At 41.7% G+C, this 24,871-nt stretch overlaps 1 protein-coding gene across 1 annotated transcript; it reads right to left on the bottom strand.

Annotated features, from left to right (window-relative positions):
* Positions 1–2,646: 2,646 nt before the first annotated feature.
* On the bottom strand, positions 2,647–24,844 carry GPALPP1 (GPALPP motifs containing 1). The gene is made up of 8 exons (XM_065743999.1): positions 24,759–24,844; positions 22,187–22,328; positions 20,808–20,906; positions 9,799–9,904; positions 6,529–6,660; positions 6,139–6,303; positions 5,504–5,602; positions 2,647–3,714 (listed from the first exon to the last, which is right to left on the bottom strand). Exons 1-8 carry the CDS (start codon positions 24,841–24,843, stop codon positions 3,496–3,498), a joined length of 1,047 nt encoding a protein of 348 aa, XP_065600071.1. The 5' UTR covers position 24,844; the 3' UTR covers positions 2,647–3,495.
* Between the last annotated feature and the right edge of the window lie 27 nt (positions 24,845–24,871).

Genomic DNA, 24,871 nt, shown 5'->3' on the forward strand with positions numbered 1-24,871 from the left:
TCTTAAATCAACATACAATTGATAAAATGTTGGAAAGAAATAATGAAGTGTATGTTTCAGAGACAAAATCAGTCCCTAAACACAAGGAGCCCTGGGTTCCCAGAGCCCTCTGAATCATTTGTAGTCTTTTACTTTGGAACAGAACCCCTTTTCCTACTTGAACAGAAACAGATCTATGCCTCTTTCAAGAAGAAAAATAATTGACAGTGCCATCTTGGTGCTCTCAACGCGACATCATCAGAACCTTAAACAAACGGCATGTCTATTATTTGGGAAATGCACTCAATCTGGAAATGTGCATAATACATCCATTGTGCATTGTAACAGCAGATGTAAAAAATAAGTCTCCATAAATAGGTGTTATAATCATTAAAACAGTTTTTTCTCTGGTGACAGCAGTGCTACACCCCAACCCAGCAACACTGTTCTGGATTTTCTGGAGCATCATGGTAGCTCAGTATTTTGCCCTGAATTCCATAGCATCATAGAACGCCTTGGGTTGGAGGGGATCCTAAAGCCCATCCAGCTCCAACCCCGTGCTATGGGCAGTGCCACCCAGCAGCTCAGGCTGCCCAGGGCCCATCCAACCTGGCCTTGAGTGCCTCCAGGGATGGGGCAAAGAAATCACAGCTTTCTCAAAATGTCTTATGTTTTCCTGTCTTGTATTTTCCTAAGTGAACAGGTAATATTCCTTAAAATTACCTTGAAACACCCACTTTAGCACTTACTCACCACATGCTATCCTTCTCCACTGTCTTCACCAATTGCCTTCCACATATCTGACATGTCAGAATCTGACTTCACTCTCCAACAGAAAACGTTTTCGGTACTGCGTAAAAGGTTTATAGTAGCACAAAACAAAGGCAAACACTGAGCTCCCAGATGGGCTTTCCACACCCAGGAAAGGCTTCCTGATGTCCTGTTACAAACTGGCATTTCCTGACCTGTAAGCATACAAACAACAGATACCATTACATAGGTATAGGGAACTGGTTACCACAAATGGTGGTGGTAATTAAGTGACAGTTTTCAGTGAAATAAATTCAGCTTGTCTGAATTGTAGAGGACAGCTCATCTTTTTGTACAAAAGATTTACAGAGCTTGTAATTTACTGAGTTGCTGTTTATTATGACTGTTCCAGCCAATGGCTTGACATTGGTAAGAGGAGATTAGTTTGTGTATTAATGCAATTCGAAAGTTCACTCAATTTACACAAAGTAATGAAAAGATTAATTTGAACTCTCAGCACTTCCAGTTTCCCCTTAACTCATAATGCAGATTTCACTGAGTCTCTGAAAGGCTGCTTCACAGCAAAGAGGGAAAAAATAAAGGATTGAGCAAGAGTACATTCCCAACTCACCTCAAGGCTTCGCTAATTAGAGCTGCACATCCCACAGAGGGAGGAGCAGTGACTGCAACAGAGCAATGCATCAGCCCTGGAGTGGCTGCTAGGGCTCCTGACTGCTCTCCTCTCAGCTCCTCACGGCCTTCACTCAACATGGCCTCCACTCAATGTGGCCTTCAGTCAGTACGGCCCTCCTTCAGCATGGGCTCAGCTCAGCACAGCCTCACAGCAGGCTGGAGGCTGCACCAGGGCCACGAAGGCAGCAAGCAAAGAGCAGGAACACATCTGGATGGCAAGATTTGGCCATCTATGCCATCTGATGACAGGGCCTCCATTTGGAGAAGGGAGCAAAGAACAAAAATGAAGACAACAGCACCATCAAGAAACTCAGAATGCAAGCAGCCCTCAGTTATGTAAATGTCCCTGCTAACAAACTGAATGAGTGAAGACTGCTCAGGTGTGCTCTCTGAGCATATCCCAACACGTGATAATGAATGGATTTCTCAAAGCAGTTGGCTTTCCAAAAGTGGGCACGAGGATCATTTTTTTGCAAACCATGAAGATGTACAGAATCACAAAGGGACCTCCAGAGACCTTTGTGGTTCAACCATTAGAGACCTTTGTGGTTTCCAACCATGGAGTCCAACCCCCTGCCACAGCAGCTCCCTAGCCCAGGTTGCACAGGTAGGCGTCCAGGCGGGTCTGGAACGTCTCCAGAGAAGGAGACTCCACCACCTCTCTGTGCAGCTGTGCCACTGCTCCGTCACTGCACTGGGGAGAATTTAGCTAGTCATGTGCTGCCTGCTCTGTTTCTGCTTTTGTTGACTAACAAAAACCCAATCAAACAACGATGGCTGCATTTCACACACTCCTAGTAGAAGTGCAGTGGAGACATTACATGGCTCTCCTTTTGATCGAACAAACAAGGAAGGAAACAATTTGGAAGGTAAAAACCTAGGGAGACTTGCAAGACCAGGTTTTTAGCCATCAGTTTGTGTGACTTCATGGGTCACTGCTTTGCTTACACAAATGTCATGGTCACCTTTATTCCAAATTATGCTGAACCACGTGATGTTTAATATGCAAAATGTGCCGCACTTCCAAACAGGGTGCCAGGGTCTCACACATAAAGATGTGTTCATATTTATATACCTCCAGTGACTCTTGAAAAAGAGATCCTGAACATAACTTGAGAGGAAGAAGAAGACTACAGAACAAGTCTATTTTAAATAAGTAACACGACTCATTTTAGCTGCCACACATTCACACATGTAAGAGCGAAAGAATTCTAAGCATGGCTAGAGGAATTTTTAAAGGTCGTATTTATTTCCTTTCTGATACCAAAGAGCTGTTCTGCTCTGCAAAGTAACTGTCAAGATAAATTTCATTCTGGTTTAATTTTCACATTGGATTTGCTTAAGAGAAATGGATTTTCTGATGCTAAGCTCTGCAAATTGAAGCTTCAATTAGACCTTTTCCTCTTTTATACCATCTTTTTATAATTAAACCTGCAAATCTTGAGGCTTTATTGCTGGTTTTGCTATTGCTAGCTCTTTTTGCTACAGCACAGAAATTATACAAGTATGTAACTGGCAACGACACAAACACAGTGTTCAAAATCCAAGTACTGTGTGGATGTAAATGGTGCCATTTTAGTGTATACTTCTCCAAGTAAAAAGCTTATCAAGCAATGTCCTGCCCACCCTGAAGCCAAAAGGGGATTTTTGCACAACCTTCAGGTTAGGCTCAGGAAGTGTACCTCAAGAATGGTAAAAGAAAGGAGGAAACTGCCAATTCCACTGCAAGATAAATTCTAAAGCTCCTTAAATTAACATTTTCATTAATTATTTTTATGTTAGCAAAAAAACCCCAAACAAACAAACAACAAAACCCAAACAAAAATACTTTAGCAAGTGCAAATTTTCTGTAGTTTCCTTCTTTCTTTCTTTTTTTTCTCTTAATACTAGCACTTTCCTCAATCAGCTTAGCTTTAGTACAGATGGCCCTCCATAGTACAGTATTTACAAACAAGTAAATCTAGATAACATCAGGATATTTATTCTGCATACAAATATTTACAGAAAAAAAGATACTTAAAAAATTAAGTATTCCAATCTGAACTGACTTTGGAAAAGCTTCATGCTTTTACACTATAAAAACATATTGCCTTTACTGTGCTCAAATTTTGAATTCAGATCCCTGGATTTCCTTATCAGGGCTTTCTTCTGTGCTTCATCAAATCGATTGACTTTGAGATCCTGCTCTCGGTCAAATGGCCTTCTCTCCTGAACTTTGTTCTTTTCTTCAGATGCTTTGCTCTTCAGCTTTTTCTGATGTATTTCCATGAGAGACTCTGATCTCTTTGACTCCTGCAGAAGTGGGAAGAAAGAAGAGGGAAAAAAGTACTACAAAATAATAACAGTGCACTGAAAATCCAAATGGAGGAATTGGCCAGGAATTAGAAAGAAAAATAATAATAAACCTTATGAGCTGGAAAACAGAATGGTAGATTTAGCATACACTGTGCAGAAAGCACATAGATTCTTGTCTATGCAAAGTAAAATACACATAATTCACTGTCGCTGTTAAAAATAATACCCATAATGTTCTTGAATCTCCACAGGATAAATGCAAAAGAAATATAGAAAATTCTCCACCACGAGTATCAGAAACAGAGACAACAGAACAAGAAAGAGATCCTAAAATGTATGTCCAATTTCTTGGATACTTTATCTAAATACCTGGTTTTGGAACACACCATCGATTTTCAGAAGGTTCATTTCCCTTCGCCCTCTACCTCCTCACACACAATAATAACTCCTGTATGACACGAGAAAGGATTCTCATGGAAAACAGAAGATGGACAGTACTTACCTATGATGTAACTGCATCAGTGTTGACAGAATTGCAGCAGAAAATGCATACGGTACCAGCTCTAGCTAACTAACACTAAAAATATACTGTTAAGAACTAAAGCTTTTGTTTTAGGAAAGTGCCCTTGATAAAAATCAATGGAGTAAGAAAAAGGAGAGAAAAGAGCAAAAACCTGTGTTATAAAACAAACTGATACAGAGTAGAGCTCAACAAAACCCACCCAAACCAAATCCCAGCGCAAGAAACACTGCTCTTAAATGGCAATCATTCTGCTATTTTTGGAGAGAGCTCTATTAACCTTAGAAACAGTATCTGTGTGCTTTATTCTGAAGTGGTACACAAGAAAACTCAATGTTTTACACAGAAGTTGTTCTACTGACATCGTAATAACAGAAGAGACAGAGAATTTTAGGATATCTCTAGTAGGCAAGGACCCTTAAGGATCATCGGGTCCAAGACAGTATGCTGATAGGTCTGGATTTGCAACCCTTCAAGTCAAGAGAGACGTGATTTAATGAACCACAAATAAATTATTAAAAGTGCCAGATAAACTCCAGTCTTCTAATATAAGGCAAGGCTGCCATTCTCAAGTTAATTATACCCTCAAGAGACCTGACTGCCTTCCTAAAGACTTCAGGCCATAAATCAGAGAAGAACAGGAAAGAGCAGCTGTAAGGCAGGCAATCCTCCATGTACTCTGATGGACAGGGCTGGCAGCCAGACAAGTGGATTTGACATGGAGATCAAGTTTTCAGTAATCAACATCTGTCTGTGTAAAATTAATTGCTCCTGTACAGGTTGAGAAAAACTTCGTGTAATAATGCTGTTATAAAGAGGCAGCGAGGCAGCTGATTATAGCATTTATCTTCCCACGAAGCCTCTTTTGGGTTAATGTGTATTTTGTCCTAAAAGCTAAACATTTTATTGTTCTGTTTTTTTTTTCCTTACCATATTGTAAATTCAGTGTAGTAAGCTAATATTTGAATCTAGCACCAACCAAGTCCTGATCCAAGGATAATTTCAGTAAAATACAGCCTTCCACTGTGACAATACACACAAAATGCTACTCTGTCACATTGTCTTCAGCAGCTTAAGGACACAATCCTGCTCTTGTTGAAATCAATGGCAAATATTCTAATGACTTAAACAGTAGGTCTGGGGCCTAAAGGGGAAGAACATAGTGGTATCACCATGGAAACCAGCAGCACTAGCAATGAGAGCCAAAAAAAAAAGTGAAGAATTGAAGAAAATGCACAAAGGGAAGTATTATGCTATTGCACTTACATTATATGAAGTCACCTGCTCAACAAGTCTCTTGTCTCTCCCAGATAATACAATTTCTTCATTATCCCTACTGGTTGACTTCTTTGCCTCTTCTCTTTCCTGATGAGTGGAATCAAATTACACACTACAGTTATCAGAATGTCAGAAGTATAAAAAAATCTATATTTACTTTAATTACATCTGAAGGGCAGAGGCCACAAGATATTTTTTTGCTCAGCTTGACAGAAGAAGGAAGTGGACAAGCTAATTGGAAATTCAATGAGCTGACACAGAGTAACTGACTACTGCAGACAAGACAGGGAGAAAATGAATGCCAAAATGGTTATTTCCTCTGCTTTATCTTTAAGACTCAATTAATGAGTTTTGGTAACAGAGAAAATAAATGAAGATATTTTCCACTGAGGAGCTCAGATTTGTTTTCACAAATTGTGAGCAACATATTTAAACACTACCTGTATATATATATGAGGGCATTATACATGTGTATGTGTGTATGCATATATTAAAAAATAACATAAATATGAACATATATTCATATTCATATGAATACAAATATTTTCACACACGTATATATACATAGTGATCATATATATTTTATATATAAAAATACAATGTACAAGTGAATAACTGCTCACCTTGGCTTTTCTCTCTCTGTCAGCTGGAGTATCTGTCCACACAGATCTATCACCTGATTTGTCTTCAGCTCTTCTCTTGAATGTTCTTGGCCCAAATCCAAAGCTTTTCAGTTCAGGTGGAAGTTCTGTCATCCACGATTCCCTTGTAACTTGCTTGGGTTCATCCTTTACAAAAGAAAGTAGGTGAAAAAAACACAAGCAGACAACCAAAACCGACCATCTGGATCTCTGAGCTTCCAGCAGAAATCATCATTTTTTTCTCTGTATTAACAATCACAGCCACTTTAGCATCACGAGCAGAACTGTGGATGATAGTGTCTTTGCAAACCCGAAGAAAAACACAAATACACACTAGCAGCAAAACATTAGAAGTGAAAAAGTCCAACTTACACTGTCTGCTGAGGTAAGTTTTTCCTTCATTCTCTGAGCTCTGCGTTCAAATTCCTGAGTCACATCAGATTCCACCGGTCCTTTTGCGGGCATTGGTCCTATAATATTGTCTTCTTCCTCACTATCTGTTGCCTTCCAAAAATAAAACATTTCTCTCAATCATACTGTTAAGACCCTGAAGAAACACTTCAGTTTTATAGGACTGGAATGATTTTATCTAGGAGAGCCTATAAGCCTGATGAACCTGCCTGTCCAATGCCAAAATCTTAGTTAACAATTCTGTATGAGACCACCTCGAGCACTAGAATATGGACACTTAGCATCTATGTTTCCCAAAATCTCACTTCTTGTCTGACACAAAAACACTGGCAACACACAGATGAGAAACAAGCAGGCATACTGCTTTGATAGTCCGAGCTTCATTATAATTAGTAACAATTGGATGCAGCTCCAGAATAAGGACTGCATTTTCACCCTGCAAGAACTGTCCCCGAGCTCACAAGGATAGTAGGAAGATTAATAATTACAGCAGGATGCATTGTATTACACCCCTGAGTATCTGCCAGCCTAATCTCTTGGTTTTGTCATTCATTTCTTCAGTCCCTTTTGACTTTTTGATAATTTGACTAATTGCTTTCTGAAAAATTACATTATTTGGAGAGCTGTTGAAAAAGCTGAGTTCCAAAGGGACTAAATGCTAGGAAGAAACTTTGTGGATGCAAGGGATTGTACAGAAAGCTCGTGGGTCCCTCTGAGCTGAAAACGATGCAGACTGCAGAGGCAGAACTGGACAGAATGCAGAAAGGGCAGTGCTGGAGTGTCCTGGAAGCAAAGCCAAGGAGCTTGACACCTGCAGAAGTGAAAAGATACAGCCCAAATGCAGGCAATAAAGCAACTGGAATAGGATGATAGCAAGGCTGGACACACAGCATGCACAGAGCATTACTTCAGAGTGTAAGGTGGTGATTAAGTTTCAGATGCAGGATGAAAGGGGAGGGAGGAACACCTTGTTTTTGTCAGGTCAGGCTACCAGGTAGATACCCTAAAACTAAATGACAATAGCAGAGAGAAGAAATGCTCAGTTTGACTGGAAGAGTCACCAACTCATGGAATGGAAGTGTGGAATCATAGAATGATTAAGGTTGGGAAAGACCTCTAGTCCACCCGTGGTGAAGGACACATTACAACAAAGTCAGCCCATCCCTGCCACGCCCACTAAGCACATCCCTCTACACCACAGCTATGCAGTTCTTGAACACCTCCAGGGATGGTGACTCCACCACCTCCCTGGGCAGCCTATTCCTATGCTTGACCAAATGGAAGACAGGTGAAAGGAGGACAGTAGTAAAGATAACTTGCTAGTCTGAGTTGAAGCACAAGACTTCATGGATGGCATCCCACAGCTGTTGGGCAATTTGGGCTAAGGAAGTCAGAATACAGCAAGTGAGAAATTACTCCTGTGTGTGCCACTTGCTACAACGGTGAGCTTTTAAATGACACTGCTTCAAGACAGCCAAGGCTCTGCCTTCAGGAGTTACCAGAGGTAAGAGCAGTGCAGGAGGCAAGCTGGCAGGAAGCAAGAGACACAGCGGAGTACAGCTGTGCAAGAAGAGGGTCAGGAAATTTCAATGGCTGTGTGACTGGTAGCATCAAATAGAGAAAGGCTGAGGATGCTGAGAAATAACTGGACATTTATAAACACAAACAATGGAAGTAGGTAACACCAATTTCTCTTATAATTATTCCCCGAAGTATTTAAATGGTCAAATTTTCACTAATGAACACTGCAGTACTGCTTTAGGGAATTAGGGGACTGCATTCTCTCTTTTATTTTCTAAATAAGGAGCTGGTAACGAAAAACTATCTTGAGAAGCCAAGCTAATGTGCTCTTCCTGTGCACAAAAAAAAAAAAAAAAAGCAAAAATATACAGCTTTCATAATAAATTGCACTGTAAAGTGGTTGAGGATGAAAGACGCTCCATGCTGGGCTTTAATTGAGGAAGCATGTCTCATTTCCCTCCTCGTGTCTTAAGTTCAATTCACTCCATTACCATCTGCCTCAAACAAGATGCAATTTAAAACAACTGCCCCCGTGTTTGGAGAGGAAATTGATGTAAAGTGAATAGTCAGCGGGGAATAAACTGTCTCTAAAGGTGCCCTGAAATGAAAACATAACATTCGAACAAAATAAAAAAAAACCTCATAGTTTTCAAAGGTTAAAAAAGAAGAATATGTTCAAATAGAAAAGAAAAAAAAATAAACCAACTTCTATGTAAGTTGACTAGAAGATCTGTTCAGGAGAAAGAATACTTTTGGTTTGTTTGTAAGATGTATGAACAGACCAGTTTTGACATCCCTGCCTCAAGAGATCTGTCATTATGGTAAATTGCTTAATCGTTATTTGCAGTTATAAGATGATGTGTATCTAAAAAATGTCAGACCATCATTCTTCATGATAGATTGTGACAACTCTCGCTGTGGGAGGTCGGAGAATGACATGCATTGCAAATACTAATCAAAAAGTGAAGTTTCAGAGCAGCTGTTGTCTCACTCCTTCCTCACATGTCCTGTGGTGTCTAGGGAGTTAAACTTAAAGAAAGGCTAAGTATTGTAGAGCAGAAAAAAAAAGCAGAATAACATTGGAGAGAGGTTAACTTTCACAAGAAATTACTATTTACTTCATTACAGCACGAGAGCAATTCAGTCACCTAAACACTGGTACCCAGTGCTGTTTCAGATGTCTGAGAGTATTCAGCTCAAGAAGGTTGTGAGTTTCTCTTGGATAAATGTATTTACTATCTCCACTAGTAACCAGTCTTAAAGAGGTAAAGGTATGGGAAATACTCATCCCTTCCTTCTTGACCCCACCTCTACCAACAAAAGAATAAAACCTTAAATTATAGGTAAACGTTTTCATTCTAGTAGGTCTTCATGTTTTCAATAATCTTTGCTATAATGCTCACTGGTGGAGGATGTGTTACACTGAAATAAAGAATGGTAAGACATCAGGAAGAATTACTGTGATTACAATTCAGGATGCCTACATCACTTGCATTCAGTGCACCAGCAGTCTAACAGCAAAATCCAACAAACCAGTGCAGCCCACTTCTTTTTTAGGCTTACTTATGTTTCAGTATTGGATGCAGACACCCTCTGGTCTAAAATTAAAATTGTCATGCAGAAAAGTATGTCTGGTAGAGTTCTTCAGACTCTTGCTTGTTTAAGCAGTTCAGATAGCTTTTACTCAAACAAAAGACTGATCTCACCAACCTGGGTGAACTGTGATGAAACGGATGGTCCTATGGAAGATCTGTTACTCCCCATGTCCTGTGCAGATTTCCTAAAGCCAGGTGGTAGTGCAGGACCTATGATAGGCCTCACATGGAAAGAAAAACAATTCTATTATTATTTTTTTTTAGTTGGAAAGAAGAATTAAGAAAAGGAACCAACATGGACAGTGCATTACATGAACATCTTCTCACTTGCTGAAAAAATAAAGAATAGGTTAATTTAAAAATTAAAACAGAAGTGTCATTATAATTCCTTTTCTTTCTGATGGTAACTATGCCTCCTATGTGCACACAATAGGAATAACCAAGTCTGACTCTATTTTCCATGAGGACCTCTGCAGAAAGCTGGAATGCAAGATAACTGGAAAAGTCATGGCACACAGTCATGGAAACCCACTCTTCCTCCCTAGCTTCTTTCACTGGATTTAAAAGCAATATAAGGTGGGAGGCCATATATATGCATACAAATATACACTACCTTTCCTCTAACAGCAAAGCTAGTTTTGCTCATCCTCGTCTCACACAATTTAAAACATAAAAATAAGAGTAGTGCACTGATTCAAGTTTGTTTTCCCTTGGAGGAAGAAGAGAGGAGAAGAAAGGTTTTGTAATCCCCTGTAACTTCGCTGATCTGTTTTTTGAAACTCAGCAAGCAGTACAATAATTCAATTGTCTCCAGGAAACACAGAAAGGTGAGAATTTATTTTCAGTGGTGAAAACAGTTCAAAGAATACTACAAACTGTGCCTGCAGTGCTGGAAGGACCTCAGTAGACAAGCTCCTCTTTTAATAATCACCACCATATTCCTCAGGGCTAATATAAATGCAAACAATTATCACCTGAAGAATATCCCAGTGAAGTATCCTCACAATCTATCAGACAGAGACTTGATTTATGATGACCTCCAGCCTCAGAGATTTTCAGCAATCAAACGTAACACAACGTGAATTGAATTATTCTAATTACGGTCTACTAACTCAAGTACAATCTAATCAGCACAGCCTTGCTGTAGTGATGCTATTACCAGGTTTGAGGAGGGGAAATACAAAGCAGAAAATCCTGCTGGAAAGGCAGCTAAAGCAGCAACTGTGAGCTTGGGCCACAGCAAGGGCACCCAGTGAGGATTTCAAACCCAGGCAATGGGGCTGGGTTGAATCTGAATTTCCACTCCCACCTAGCTGCTGTAAAGAAGAAAATTTTTACTTTTTCCTCTTCCTTTCTGATTCCTTGCTTGTTAAGACCGGATTTTAGGGCCCCAGTATAAAGAGGCTGAAGTTAAACCCATGCAGGTACGGCCAAAATGATATTTTATTCAAGTGTGCAGTTAATTCTGTTTTGAGGGGAAAGGGAGTTAACCAAACTGTAAAAGATTTCTATTAAAGCATGCCTGCTTGGGTTGTATCACCACAATTTGGGAAAAGGAGCAGATCTCAAGTGCTCTGCCTTGCTTCTGTCACAGTTCAAAGGCTCTTCCAAGAAACAGACAAATGGTTCCCAACTCATCCCTCCCACGCTGTCTGTTTCTCTGCTTTTTTCCACATGAATAACCCTGTTGCTCGGGTCTTTCCTCAGCAGCACGGAGCTGACATGAGCCCTGACAGCTTCCTGGATGGCCAAACACACTCTGAGCAGTGAGGCAGACTTAATTCCAACTCTTCACTGTATTTTTCTGCTGTTAGTAACTTTGGTACTTATCTACACTCATCTGGTAGAAAAATACTAACTTACCCAGAATTTCACTTAATAATACAGGGTTTCATATATGGCAAAGAACACTTTCCTGCTGTTGGGTTCTGAGTCCTTCCTAAAGCCAGCAAGAAGATGGGCATGTCAGCATTCTCCTGATGTTTAACTTAAAAAAACAACAACAATGAAGATAACCTTCACTCTTTATCGAGGTGCACGGATTCTTCTGGAAGCTATACAAGTACTGTACCTCTGTCTAACACCGATAAGCAGCAATATCCTTTCTAAAGTTGAAGGAAATCTGTTCATACATGTTTTTTTAAGCTAAAATGATTCAAACAATTTTAAAGTGCTGCAACTTCCCACACAGGCTGCTCTTAATTATGAAAATTTGTTTTGACAAGTCTGGAAAAGATACAATGGAATAAAAGCTTTTCTAAAAGAATGAGTAAGTCACACAGCTAAGAAATAGTATATCTATATACTGAAACACCTTCTTGCTTTTACTTCAGTTTACAGGACTAAGTTGGCAGCTGGCAATGCACTCCCTCCAAGGAACAATGCAGCAGGGAGACAGCAGTGCTGTGTCTACACCCTGCACAGCTCATGCTCCTCCGTGTGTCAGCACAAGCAGACAGCCAGGTGTATGGGGGTGGAAGACAGACAAGGCTCATCCCACACATCGCACCTTGCCCACCTAATCATGGAAACGGGCTGGTGCCAACAGCTCTGCTCAATCTGTGTGCGAGGAGCTGGTGTGTGATGAGCTAGGACAAAAGAGCTAGGAAGAACAGACTCTTCCCTCTGAATTAAATGCAGGCTATCCACTAGTTTGGAAGTCAGCTGCTGAGTAGGAAAGGTTGGGTGTAAGCATACAGAAGTCATGAGCATGCAAGACGCGTGAGCGCCTGTCTTATCTCTCTCACCTTCAAACTACAAGCTGATGAGCAATAAACACACATGCATAAGGGGGGAGAAACGTAGAAATTTAGGAGGACTCTGTTCATTATAAACAAACACCGTATAATGAAAGACTTAGCCCGCTGAAATTCGCACTGTTCAGTAGTGAAGGCCTTGAAGATCCTGGATGTTGATAAGGAACTCGTTTGTAGAAGTTTACTGATAAGAGAGGGTCTAAAATGTGAGCGTTGGCAGAAAGCCAGCTGTGTTCTGCTTGGTGGGACTGTGCCTGTGCACAGCTTGAGTTCATGGAGAGTTCACAAGGAAAATAAGGGTTTCTTCATCCCTGAGACCCTGGCCCACGACCATCAGGAGGCACTGCACAAGCACAAGCTTGAACAGATCCTTCTAGAACTCATTATAATACGAAGCCAGGATAGGTTATGACGATGTAGTAGGCGCTTATGTATATCCATACCTGTACACTCTAAGTAGCTGCTTGTTAGACAATAGAGTATGCAAGCTGGGCAGTTATCTCCCTTGCACCCACCAGTGAAATACATATCTGCTTCATAACCTGTAATTGAGTTATAGAGTTTGTTCCACAAGGCAGTGTTGGTGAGACAGCCAGGAGACCATCTCTGTCCGGCTGCAGGACTGGTGTGGAGTGGGACATTCTAGGCACACCACTGGACTGTTTCTTTAGACAATCTCCCATCCCCATCCAATTGCTGCAGGGGGAGAGACAGACCACTGGCGAGCAGAACAGGTATGTAATCAGGGTTACCTACAGGGGTTACAGGGTCCCATAAACCATGTATGGGACACCTCATGCAGTGGCGAAGGGCAGTATAGCTTAACAAGACCCTGTAAGTCAAAAGGAGGGAATAAATACTTCTTGTACATGGTGAGGGAGTGGCATTGCTCACCCCTGGGAAATCAGCAAATTCACTGGTGTGGTAACTTGGGTGCTCCTTGCTGGGACAGCTGGAGCACTGTGTGGGATCACTATCATCATACATGCTTGCTCTAAGTTTTCCTGCTGCTGTGTGTATCTTAAGATCGTTAAGAGCTCGTTTTAAGCTCATCTCATGTGCTGCAGAGTGAGTGTGTGGTAGCATGAGACATGCAACTAAGCGTAAAACGAATGCAGAGTTCTGATCTGCATTTCCATTCTCCCACGAGGGAAGCAGCTGGAGGCGAATGAAGCCAGAGATCACTGTTGTATGTTGTGAAATTTGTTTGGTGCTCTGTGAATTGTTTAAGGTGTGGTAGAGTGCTGGAGTCTGGCAGGAATTTAAAACGTTAAGGAGGAAAGCACACTGGGGAGGGCTCGGGCTGCCAACCTCAGGTGCTCGAGCAGGTTGCGCCACCAAGTGGTTTCGAGTACTACACAGACAGAACTAGGGTGGACAGGCTGAAAATGAGGGGAACGTATAATGGGGGTGAAACTGAGCAAGGGATTTCCTCAGGCAAGCTCCTTAGGATGTATACTGGAACACTGGAAGGAACTGGTGGCAGGGCTGGCAGGCTCAATGAGCAAGAAGTTAATGACGTTTTGCTATCAGAGGCGGCCCACATATATTTTAGATGATCAGGAAAAGTGGCCAGCAAATGGTGTCCTGAATTACAACACACTTTTGTAGTTGGCGTTATTTTTAAGCAGAGAACAGAAATGGGAAGAATATTCATATGCTGACCTGTTCTTCACTCTTCGAACTCATCTCAAGTATCAAAGGAATTGTGGTCTTCATCCACTGCAAGACCCTATGGTGTTGGCCTTAGAGAGAGAAAATCTAAAAGCGGAAAAAGCAAATTGAAGAGGTGCTGTTCTGCATGTAGTATAGGACAAAGGTGTATGAATCCAGATAAGGTTCAGAAAGTGCAAGATAAAGGGCTACCAGAGCATGAAAGACCACTGCCAGTGAGGGCACATGAATGTTCTGAAGAGTCAGACTGTGGTAGCACCACAGCTGCTGGGAGTGCCCTGGGAACCCCAGTAACTTCCTGCACAAGGGTAACAGAGAGGCTGATAGCAGAACATATCCAGGTGCCATTATGGAAGGCAGTAGGACCAAAAGGAAATGTGTTAATTAGAGTACCGTAGACTTTGTTGGACGTAGAGTTGTGGGAAAGAAAAGCAAAGGACTATAGACTGGATCCTGGAGGAGTGGCAAAACATTTCCAGTATTTGGTCAGACAGCATAACCCTGATTGGAAGGATGCCCAGTGAATGCTAGACTGTGTCACCGAAACTGAGAAGCAGCTAATATTAAAGAAGGCTCAGGAGTTAGCTGGAGATCACCTTAAAGGATCAGGGAAGGATATCAAAGATCATTTTCTCTTACAGGATCCCCACTGGGATCCTAATAGGACAGCACATGTGAAGCTATTGGAACAAAATCGAGATTGGATTGTGAAAGGAATGGAGACAGCTATCCCTAAAACACTGAACTGGTCAGCACTGTATGCAGTCCAGCAAGGGCCTGATGAATCCCCATCAGAATTTCTTGAGAAACTGAGAGTTACAGTGAGACACCACACTCCTTTAGACTCAGAAGTCGGGATAGAGCAATTAGTTTCACATTTTGTTGGGCAGTCTGCTAGAGATATACAAAGGAATTTACAAAAGCTAAGAATCTCTGAGACAAAATATAGAAAAGTTGCTTGATGAAGCTTGGTATGTATTTAGCAATAGAGAGATGGAAGAAAAAAAGAAGAGACAGCAAGGTGGCAGAGGAAAAATGGAAAAAGGACAGAAGAGCTCTAGCAACAGCTTTACAACACAGCAGAGGTCTACTAAAGGGCAAGACAGGGACCTATGGAAACAAAGATGAATGGAGGCCCCCTCTAGGGTTTAATCAGTGCGCATGGTGTAAACGCACAGGACACTGGAAGAAAGACAAAAGAGGCAGGGGAATAGAAGGAATATGAAGGTCCCCATAACCCAAGCCCTGGAAGAGCAAAATGACTGATGGGGACAGAGGGACTCTACCCTGGCAGATCCACTAGTTACAATGAAGCTAGGGCAACAACAACAAGGGCCTGAATTATTACTGGATACTGGCACAACATTTTCGGTATTGAATCAAGCTTTGACACCTACAGATAATGACTTTGTAATGGTAAAGGGAGCTATTGGCTGAAGTGAAAATGCATTATTTTCTGCAATCTTTGAAGTTTAAAATGGGAAAACAACTAGGGATTCATAAGTTTCTTTATATGCCAAACTCAGCCAAGCCACTACTGGGGCGAGACTTATTAGAAAAATTGAAAGCAGAAGTAAAATTTGGAAGAGATGGAACAGAACTTATAGTGGGAGGTGACCAGCTAATTGAACTTCTAAATCTGGCCCTGTTAAGTCCCTCCGAAGAGATGGAGTGCCAAAGGAAGTAGAGGACCAAGTATTTCCTGGGAAATGGACCACTGAAATGCACAGCAAGGCAATAACAGCCTTACCCATAACAGTTAAAATTAAACAAGGAACAAAACTGGTAACACTAAGAGAATATCCTTTGAGGTTATAAGACAGAGAAGGGATTTGCCTGATCATAGAGTGATTTTTGAAATACAGATTACTAGTACCTGTGCAACCTGGTCTGTGGAGCCTGCTTTGGCTAGGGGGTTGGACTCAGTATGATCAATAGAGGTCCCTTCTGTGAAAGACAGAAACTGTTTTTCTTTGTCTCAAAGCTTGCTTTCAGGCCTTTGTGGTAATAAGACTTGAACTGACAACTGCAAATTATCTAGGTGGGTGTTACATAGCCAGCAACCCTTTGTGTACAGTGTTTACATTTGAAGGCACTCCTTTGGAGGTGTTTTGCTCAGGAGTGTTTACTGGCTGAAGATCTGGCCTGTGACCTGATAACTGGTATGGGAGACTGGGGAATGGTACCATTGTATCCTGTGAAGGCAAGATACAATTTGGCATTTCCCTACCCCTCTTTTATCTGCTGGCAAGGCCCGGAAAACGGCAACAAGAGTCCCTGTGGAGATCCAAAAAAGCCAGGAGCTGCCTCTCCAAAAAGAGCTGACTCGACCACCTTGGACTTATAAAATAAGTTACACCTTCATTAAGAATTTTGAGAGAAGAAAGGAGGAAAAAAGAAGTAATCATCATCAACCAAACAACAGAACCTCCAACGACCCATTGCTACAGGAGGTCAGCTCCTGAACTACGAACCTCGCTGGACCCACGGTGATGATTTCCTCTCTCTTGCTTTCTACCAATACTCCTTGTTTGTTATTTCTTATCCCTTTTCTACTGCCCTTCTTCCCTTCCCCATATCCCTAAGCAACTAGGATTTGTAGTAAACTGATTGGGCTAACATTTGACCTGTTGTGTCTTAATTTCACCATTGGGTATACAATATGTATTTTTTAAACAATGATCTCTTCTCTCTCCTATAAATTGGAGTGAGACATTTTAAAATCACCGTCAGTTAAGGAGCTGCATACCTTCTGGGAATGACAGGCTGGTGTCAGTAATGGATTTATAATTACGGACCTCTGGTGAAACCACTCTGATCTTTTAAAGAGTAACTCAAAGAATCTTGTTTGAACTGGAGAAGATGTTCAGGCCTTCCACAAATTAAAGTGAGAGCTACTACAGGAACCAGCCTTAGATTTATCAGATCCTATGAAACCCTTCTGGTTATTCTTTCATGAGAAGCAGGGAATTGCACTAGGAATACTGGCTCAGAGCCTTGGCTTGGACTGGAGGGCAGTGGCATAGTTCTCCAAACAATTGGATGAAGTAAGTAGAGGATGGCCTAGCTGTCTGAGGGCAGTGGTGGCAGTAGTACTTAACATCCAGGAAGGTCACAAATTTATGACGGGCCAAAAGATGACAGTGTTAGTGTCTCAAACAGTATCCACCATACTGGAAGCATTGGGGGGGGGGGCACTGGCTATCCTCACAATGATTTCTCAAGTCTCAAGCCACTATAGTAGAACAGGATGTCCAAAAAACAGTAACTAACATTGTCAACTCAGCATCTTTCCTTAGTGGTGGTTCCAGAGGAACCAGTGACTCATGACTGCCTGGAAAGCATTGAAGCAGTGTACGCCAGTCGACCAGACCTGGAGGAACAACCACTGGAGGATGCTGTGGTAATAGAGACGAGGTAATAAGAGTCTGGGCCCCTTGCTTCAAGCACCTCTATGCAAAAGGCAGAAATAATAGCTTTAACTTGAGCATTAGAGCTTGACAAAGACAGGAAAAGTAACATTTGGACAGACTCTAAATATGCCTTTGGGGTAGTTCACAGGCACAGAATGGTCTGGAAAGAACGAGGACTACTGTCCACTCAAGGAAAATACAAAGTAGAGGAAATTCTCAAACTATTGGAAGCTGTACAACTACCAGAGAAAGTACCAGAGAAAGTTTTGCATTGTAAAGCTCACCAAAAGGGAACAACAGCACAAGAGGTGATTCCATGGCAGACTGAGAAACAAAGAGGATGGCTGAAAAAGATATGGTAAACTCTCTGATTCCAGATGGCAAAATCCAAATCAATCAAATTCCTGAATATTCAAGGGAAGATCAAAAATTAATTAGATTTAGGGGGAGAAACAGAGGAAAATGATTGGGTGAAAACACCACAAGAGAAATCAGTAGTGCCTAGCAGATTACTCTGGGCTATAATCATGGCTGAGCATGGAAACACTCACTAGGGAGTTGAAGACCTATTTAAGTATCTGAGTAAACACATTGTTGACCGTAACTTGTACACAACCATCAAACAAGTGACACAACAATGTGACGTTTGTTTGCAAAATAACCCACAAGTAAGCTGAAAGGTGGAGCTAGGGCAAATAGGGAAGGGCAATCTCCCCAAAAAGTGGTGGCAAATTGACTTTTCAACACTTCTGAGAAAGAAGTGGGGGGAGGGGGGTGTTCAGTATTTGCATATATTAACCAATACCTGTTCTGGATGGCCAGAAGCATTTCCTTGTCAAACAAACAAGGCTAGAGAGGGGACTAAGGTTTTGGTACATGAAATAATGCCAAGGTCTGGGGTCCTAGCAGTAATACCCTTGGACAGAGGTCCTCATTTCATAGCTAAAATTACACAACAGGTTAGTCGGGTTCTGGGGATAGATGGACAGTAAAGATCATTCTAATTTCTGTATTTGTAATTTTGTTAAGATTTTTGGGTGTGACTTTTCTTACTTAGCACCAGTTGTGTCCCAGCAGTTGATGAAATCCACTTTTACAGTGTTTCATAACTTACCACCTGTGCCTATTGGAATGAATCTCACACTGTCAAAACAATTAATGAAACATCAAGATTTGATCAAAATTTTGGATGATGTCCAAGAAAATGGGGAAAAGACCCTGATAACAGTTCACTATGACACGGAGAAAATAAATAGGGTCCTGAAATGGGTAAGAGAAGACACGAACCATCTTGGAGGGACATGCTGTTTGGATGGTCTCCTACTGCAACTGGCACTCTAAATAAGCTGGGTCACCCCATTATTGCCCTTTTGATGCTAGTTTTAGTCAGCTTTGTTTTCTCCACTGTCTTCTTTATTTGGAATTGGATAACATTACAACAACTAACAATTCTGACTTCTGTGTCTAGTGCCCATGAGAATGCATTAAAAGTAAACTATCATCCAATTCCTCTTCAAGAGATGGATCATGCATATGAATTTGCCAATCTTTTAAGAGAGGGGGGAATTGATAAGCAATAAGCAGACATGCATTAGTGAGGAGAAACTCAGGAATTTAGGAGGACTCTATTCATTAAAAGCAAACACCACATGAGGAAAGGCTTAGCTTACTGAAATTCACACTGTTCATCAGTGAAGGAGACCCTGGCCCATGACCACCAGGAGGCACTGGGCATGTGGAAGCTTGGAGAGATCCTTCTAGAACTCATTATAATATGAAGCCAGGATAGGCTATGACGATGTAGTAGGCACTTATGTATATCCATACCTGTACACTATAAGTAGCTGCTTGTTAAACAACAGGGTGTGTGAGTTGGGCAGAGCTATATCCCTCACACTCACCAGTGAAATACATATCTGCTTCATAACCCTTAACTGAGTTTGTTCTAGAAATCAAAGCTACCTCTTCATTTTTCCTCTTTTCCTTTGCACACTTTGACAGAACACTTTACAGTGTGAGTATTCAGGCAAAAAATCAAGAAAGCAGGAAGGAACATCAGCTGATATTAAATGCAACAAAGATTTCTTTGTGCTGTTTTACTAGAAATCACATTACTTTTTAGTAGCTACCTACATTCTAAGACATAAGAATACATTCTAACATAAGAACACATTGTGTATATGGGAAAGGTGGGAAAGAGTAGTTCCTCTTGGTGCTTTGAAAGCTCCAAACAAGCCTGCTGAGCGTGACACCTCATACTCAAGAGTGAGTTTGTCAATTACAGCAAAGTACAGTGAAAAAAGGTATGAAAAGGTTACTTCCAAATAACCTTAGGTCAGTACACTCAGGTTTCCTGAACTGCTGCCAAGCACCATAAATATTTATCCAAACTGAATTGTTTGCAGACAGTTCACTTCACACAGCTTGAGGACAACTTGAGTCACCACCCTAGCACTGAACACTCACACCTGACAGGTAGCTATTGATTTATCTATCAGCTCTCTATTGCTCTGAGGAAGATAACAGTGATCAAGGGACTCTAATCATACCTTTCATCAGTAAATGCCTCCTTGGAAGTACTCATTTCTGTATGGGCTACTTCAAATGACAGAAGGAAGTGCATAGACTGATGCAAAACTAGGAGGCTGTGAGACAGATAAATTCTGAATGGATAATCCATAAACAGTTTTTCTTTTTTTTTTTTTTTTTTTTTTTTTTAGGTATTTCATAATTACCTGCAATCAAACAGAAAGCTTCCTGATAAAGACTATAAATAATGCTTGTTTGATTAGACATGACAAGCTGCTTTCTAGAAACCTACATGGTTCAGATACATTTTCTACCCAGAGAAGGGTAAAAAATTGTCCTTCATGCATTAGCAAGCAACAACTACAATCATCTGTGTTTTACACCACACAAGAGCTAACTGCCCTACTCTATTGCAGCCCAAGAAAGAGCCACCCAAGTAGGGAACCTTGCAGCATCAATTTGTTTCTCCTGCACTGACTTATGATAGGAAATGGAAGAAATGTTACATTCAAAATACAGATCAGGCAATTCACATTTTTTCTTTTTCTCTCCAGCTTTCCAAACAGTACTAGCAAGGCTGTGTGTTCTGTTTCATGGGAATGCTGCTCTTGTTCTCAGAAATGAGGAGGAAGGAATTCTAATCACCTGAATCCGAAACGAACAAGTGAAGTTCTAATAGGGACACAACATATTTTATCTACAATAATTATCTTTCAAGAAAAAGAGCCTGAACATAATTCCATTTTAATTACCTCTCTGGGGAATCATCCTCTTTTTTAAATCCAGGAGGAAGAGCAGGCCCAAAAAAGCCATCATCATCATCATCGTTTTCCTGAATTCTTTTTGGCTTTCTGCAAAGATAAAGATTTCAGATAATAATTACCTTGACACGCAGAGCAATTATCCACATTTAAAAAAAGGAAAAAATAAAACATAAAATGATTCCAGACAGTCCTGTGTACTAAATAGCTTGCTGTTACCATGGAAACAGTGCAAAAGGATCCAAAATAATTTGAAGCAATTAAAAATTTGGGAACGTAAGCTTTGCTTCAAAACATGTTTTGACATTTAAGAAAAAAAGAACAAAAAACATTAGGAGTGCTTTCACAGGAGAAAGAAGAGCAATATAATGTTAAAATAATATTTCTATTTACAAAGTAAATTTAAATTCAACATAGTTTTCTGCAATTGTATACAGTAGCCTGCATTTTGACTAGGAGTTTTCAGTTTTCAACTGAACTGAAATGCTGTTGAGTAAGACAACAAGAGGAAAGTAATATTTACCCTAATGCACAAAGACAGCATAACATCCTTCAAGTCCCTTACACAAGGCCAAATAGAAACACCAAGTTCTCAGCACAGCAACAGTGAGCGATTAACTGGACATAAAGAAAGTACATTCAAGCTTCTGCTATTTACTAAACAATTTTTATTCCAGTTGGTTTAAATGAATACATAAACTCATATCCATAAATAGTTCTTATAACCAAATGAGACAGTATAGTAGAAATGGGGTCAAACTCATGTACCACATAACTTACAAGGATTATAAGAAATCTCTCCTCAGAAAATTAAGGGATTTATTGCTTTAATTGCAAAATAAAACTCATGCATAAAAATACACAGAACAAATTTCTCTAAAAAGCTTAGTTCTACCTTAAAGAGTCAAGACAGGTGAGCTGACCTTTCTTGACCTCAAAAAATGGTTGGGAGAATGGATTTCAAATACAAGAGGGGAGATTTAGGTTAGATGTTAGGAGATTTTTTTACTCAGAGGTCTGTGAGGCCCTGGCGCAGCTGCCCAGAGAACCTGTGGGTGCCCTATCCCTGGAGGCATTCAAAGCCAGGTTGGATGGGGCCCTGGGCAGCCTGAGCTGCTGGGTGGCAGCCCTGTCTCTGGCAGGGGGTTGGAACTGGATGGTCTTTGAGGTCTCTTCCAGCCCAACCATTCTGTGATTCCATGGTTCTAAGAATGTGGAAAATGTTTCACCAAGTTTTAAGTTGTTTTTTTTTTTTTAATGAAAAGAAAACCTTTTTGTTTTATGCAACGCTGTTTCTCATATTGTATACAGACACATTTCAGTTGCAATTTTTGCAAAAACATTAAGACATAACCTGAGAACAGACTCACTTGGGCTGTGAAGCTCCTTCTGAATCCTCTCCAGAATCTCCACCTGCGTCCCTAGGCAGAGGAAGAGATTCTGAGTCGTCACTGTCAGGAGTTTCTGAGCTGCTGCTGCTTCTGTAGTCAGGAGGCAATGCTGGTCCTGCAACTTAAGCACCCAGAGTTACAGAGGATATTTGTTAAACATTTCAAATGAGTACTACTGTCTTAGTACTCCTCAAACATCTATCTCCCTGGAGGTTATTCTCAGTCTGACATTGTGTGAACAGCAGGTACAGAGCTCAGCATGCTGCTGAAACGGGGATGCCACGTGCTCCCAGACATCTGTCAGAAGGCTGAGGATGGGGCTCTCATGCTCCAGACAGCAGTTTGCTCTCCAGAGTAAGGAGGAGGATGAGACATCCCAGTTAAAGGGAGGTTCAAGTACTAACATTACAAACAGCTGTCTCCAGCAGCGTCCTCAGCAGCACGCACAGCTCTTCTTTGCATACTGTATATTGGTCTGACTCTCATAACAAATGCCCTTCAGACAAGAGGCTTGATACAGGTACCCTCAGAGGCTTCCCAGATCCAGGGCAGCCTACACAGAGCCAGCACAGTTTTGCACAACCCCAGCAACCACCTAACACCATGGAGATGTGACCGTGCTGCTGATTTAACTCTGCAACATACACACTATTCCTTCTTTCAATATTTCAAGCACTGAAACTGAGGCTGACAGGACAAAAAGCTTTTTGGTGAGGAAAAGGCATTGTTAACTATATGAATAGTCAAGAATTGAATGAAAGGATGAGGTACAATGAAACCACACAAAAGGAAGGTAACAGGAAATTACATCTTTAACTAAGAGCTTTTTTTGATGGCACAAAGTAATACCTGATGCAGACTGATGTTCTACTGTTAGCTGACAAAAAACAAGGCTTTGAGACCTCCAGATGAGCTTTACAAACTTTATATCTGTCTTTAGCAAAAGGCACAGAGCAAGGACAGTTCCCTAGTTATGATGCATCCAGACAGATCTGCCACTTCATTTTCTGATTTGATGGGATGGACCTTAGCCAGGACATTCATGGCATCAACATTAAGAAAAAAAACCAAATCAACAAACTGTTCAGTGGATGAGAACTGGTGGTGAGACTGTACCCAGAGTAGTGGCCAATGTCTCAACGTACAGATGGAGATCGCTGATGAGTGGTGTCCCTCAGTGGTCAGTACTGGGACCGGTGCTCTTTAATATCTTTATCAATGACATCAACAGTGGGATCAAGTGCAGCCTCAGCAAGCTTCCAGCTGACACCAAGTTGTGTGATACAGTCGACATGCTGGAGGGACAGAATGACATTCAGAGAGACCTAGACAGGCTGAGCAGTGGGCCCAAGAGAACTTCATGAGGTTCAACAAAGCCAAGTGCAAAGTCTTTCACCTGGGTAGCGGCACCCCACTATCAGTACAAAATGGGGGACGTAAGGGTAGAGCACAGCCTTACCAAAAAGAATCTGAGGGTACTGGTGGATGGCAAGATGGACACAAGCCAACAACATGCCCTCACAGCCCAGAAAGCTAACTGTATCCTTGTGTGTACCAAACACAGGACGGCCAGCAGGGCAAGGGAAGTGATCCTGCCCCTCTGCTGGTGAGGCCTCACCTGGAGCACTGCATCCAGATGTGAAGTCCTCAGCACAAGAGAGACATGGACCTGTTGGAGCACATCCAGAGGAGGACCACAAAAGTGATCTGAGGGATGGAACACCTCTCCCGTGAGGACAGGCTGAGAGAGCTGGGGCTGTGCAGCCTGGAGAAGAGAAGGTTCTGGGGAGAACTGAGAGCAGTCTTTCAGTATCTAAAGAGGGGCTGAAGGAAGAAAGGGGACAGACTGCTTCAGCAGAGTCTGCTGTAATAGGACGAGGGGAAACAGTTTCAAACTAAAAGAGGGGAGATTTAGATTGGATAAATGTTTTTTTTACAATATGGGTGGTGAGGCAGTGGTATAGGTTGCCCAGAGATGTGGTAGATGTCCCCTCACTGGAGACGAAAAGGCTGATCTAGTTGCAGGTGTCCCTGTTCATTGCAGGGGAGTTGGACTAAGTGGCCTTTAAATGACCCTTCCAACTCAAACGATTTTATAATTCTATGTCAAGCAAAGAAAAAAAATAACAACCCAACAACCCAGCCTAGCCTACAAAGTCCAAGGAAAGAGAGAACCAACAGGTGTATAGCAAGCAGCCATAGAGACTCAACAAGATCTGTTCTGAGAAAAAAATAAAACGTAACACAAGGCATTAAGAAGATGAACAAACAACAACAACAAAACAACACAACTTCTTTCTCCATCAAATGAAGAAGATCTCCATTTGTTCTGATCGGACTCGGAGCACAAGGAGCAAACAGACGCAAACTGACAAACGGGCCGACAAACGCTAACCAACGCTTTCTACCCCAGCTCCTTCACACCACTCTCTCCGCTCCGCCAGACAGCGAGCCGCTCGAACGTTACTTATTTACATTCGCCGCCCACCGGTTTGGCACAGCAGGACGGCCGACCCGTGTCCTCCCCACGCCCCTCAGCGCGGCGCCTCACCCCGGCCCAGCTCCTCATCCGGGTCCTCCTCGGCGCGGCGCGGGAAGCCGGGCGGCAGCGCGGGACCGATCAGCTCGCGCGCCATGCTGAGGGGCGGGGCCGCGCCGCTGACG

The sequence above is a fragment of the Cyrtonyx montezumae genome, unplaced genomic scaffold (genome assembly GCF_038088225.1).
Source record: "Cyrtonyx montezumae isolate F1298 unplaced genomic scaffold, pur_monq_1.0 scaffold_3, whole genome shotgun sequence".
In the NCBI taxonomy this organism is placed as follows: domain Eukaryota; kingdom Metazoa; phylum Chordata; class Aves; order Galliformes; family Odontophoridae; genus Cyrtonyx; species Cyrtonyx montezumae.

Excerpts from the sequence above, each read along its gene's own strand:
- GPALPP1 (XM_065743999.1), bottom strand. The coding sequence starts at position 24,843 with ATGGCGCGCGAGCTGATCGGTCCCGCGCTGCCGCCCGGCTTCCCGCGC. Across the intron at positions 20,907-22,186 it reads GAAGGAGCTTCACAGCCCAA|AAAGCCAAAAAGAATTCAGG; the intron begins GTGAGTCTGTTC and ends TTATCTTTGCAG. Across the intron at positions 3,715-5,503 it reads AGCAGGTGACTTCATATAAT|GAGTCAAAGAGATCAGAGTC; the intron begins GTAAGTGCAATA and ends CCACTTCTGCAG.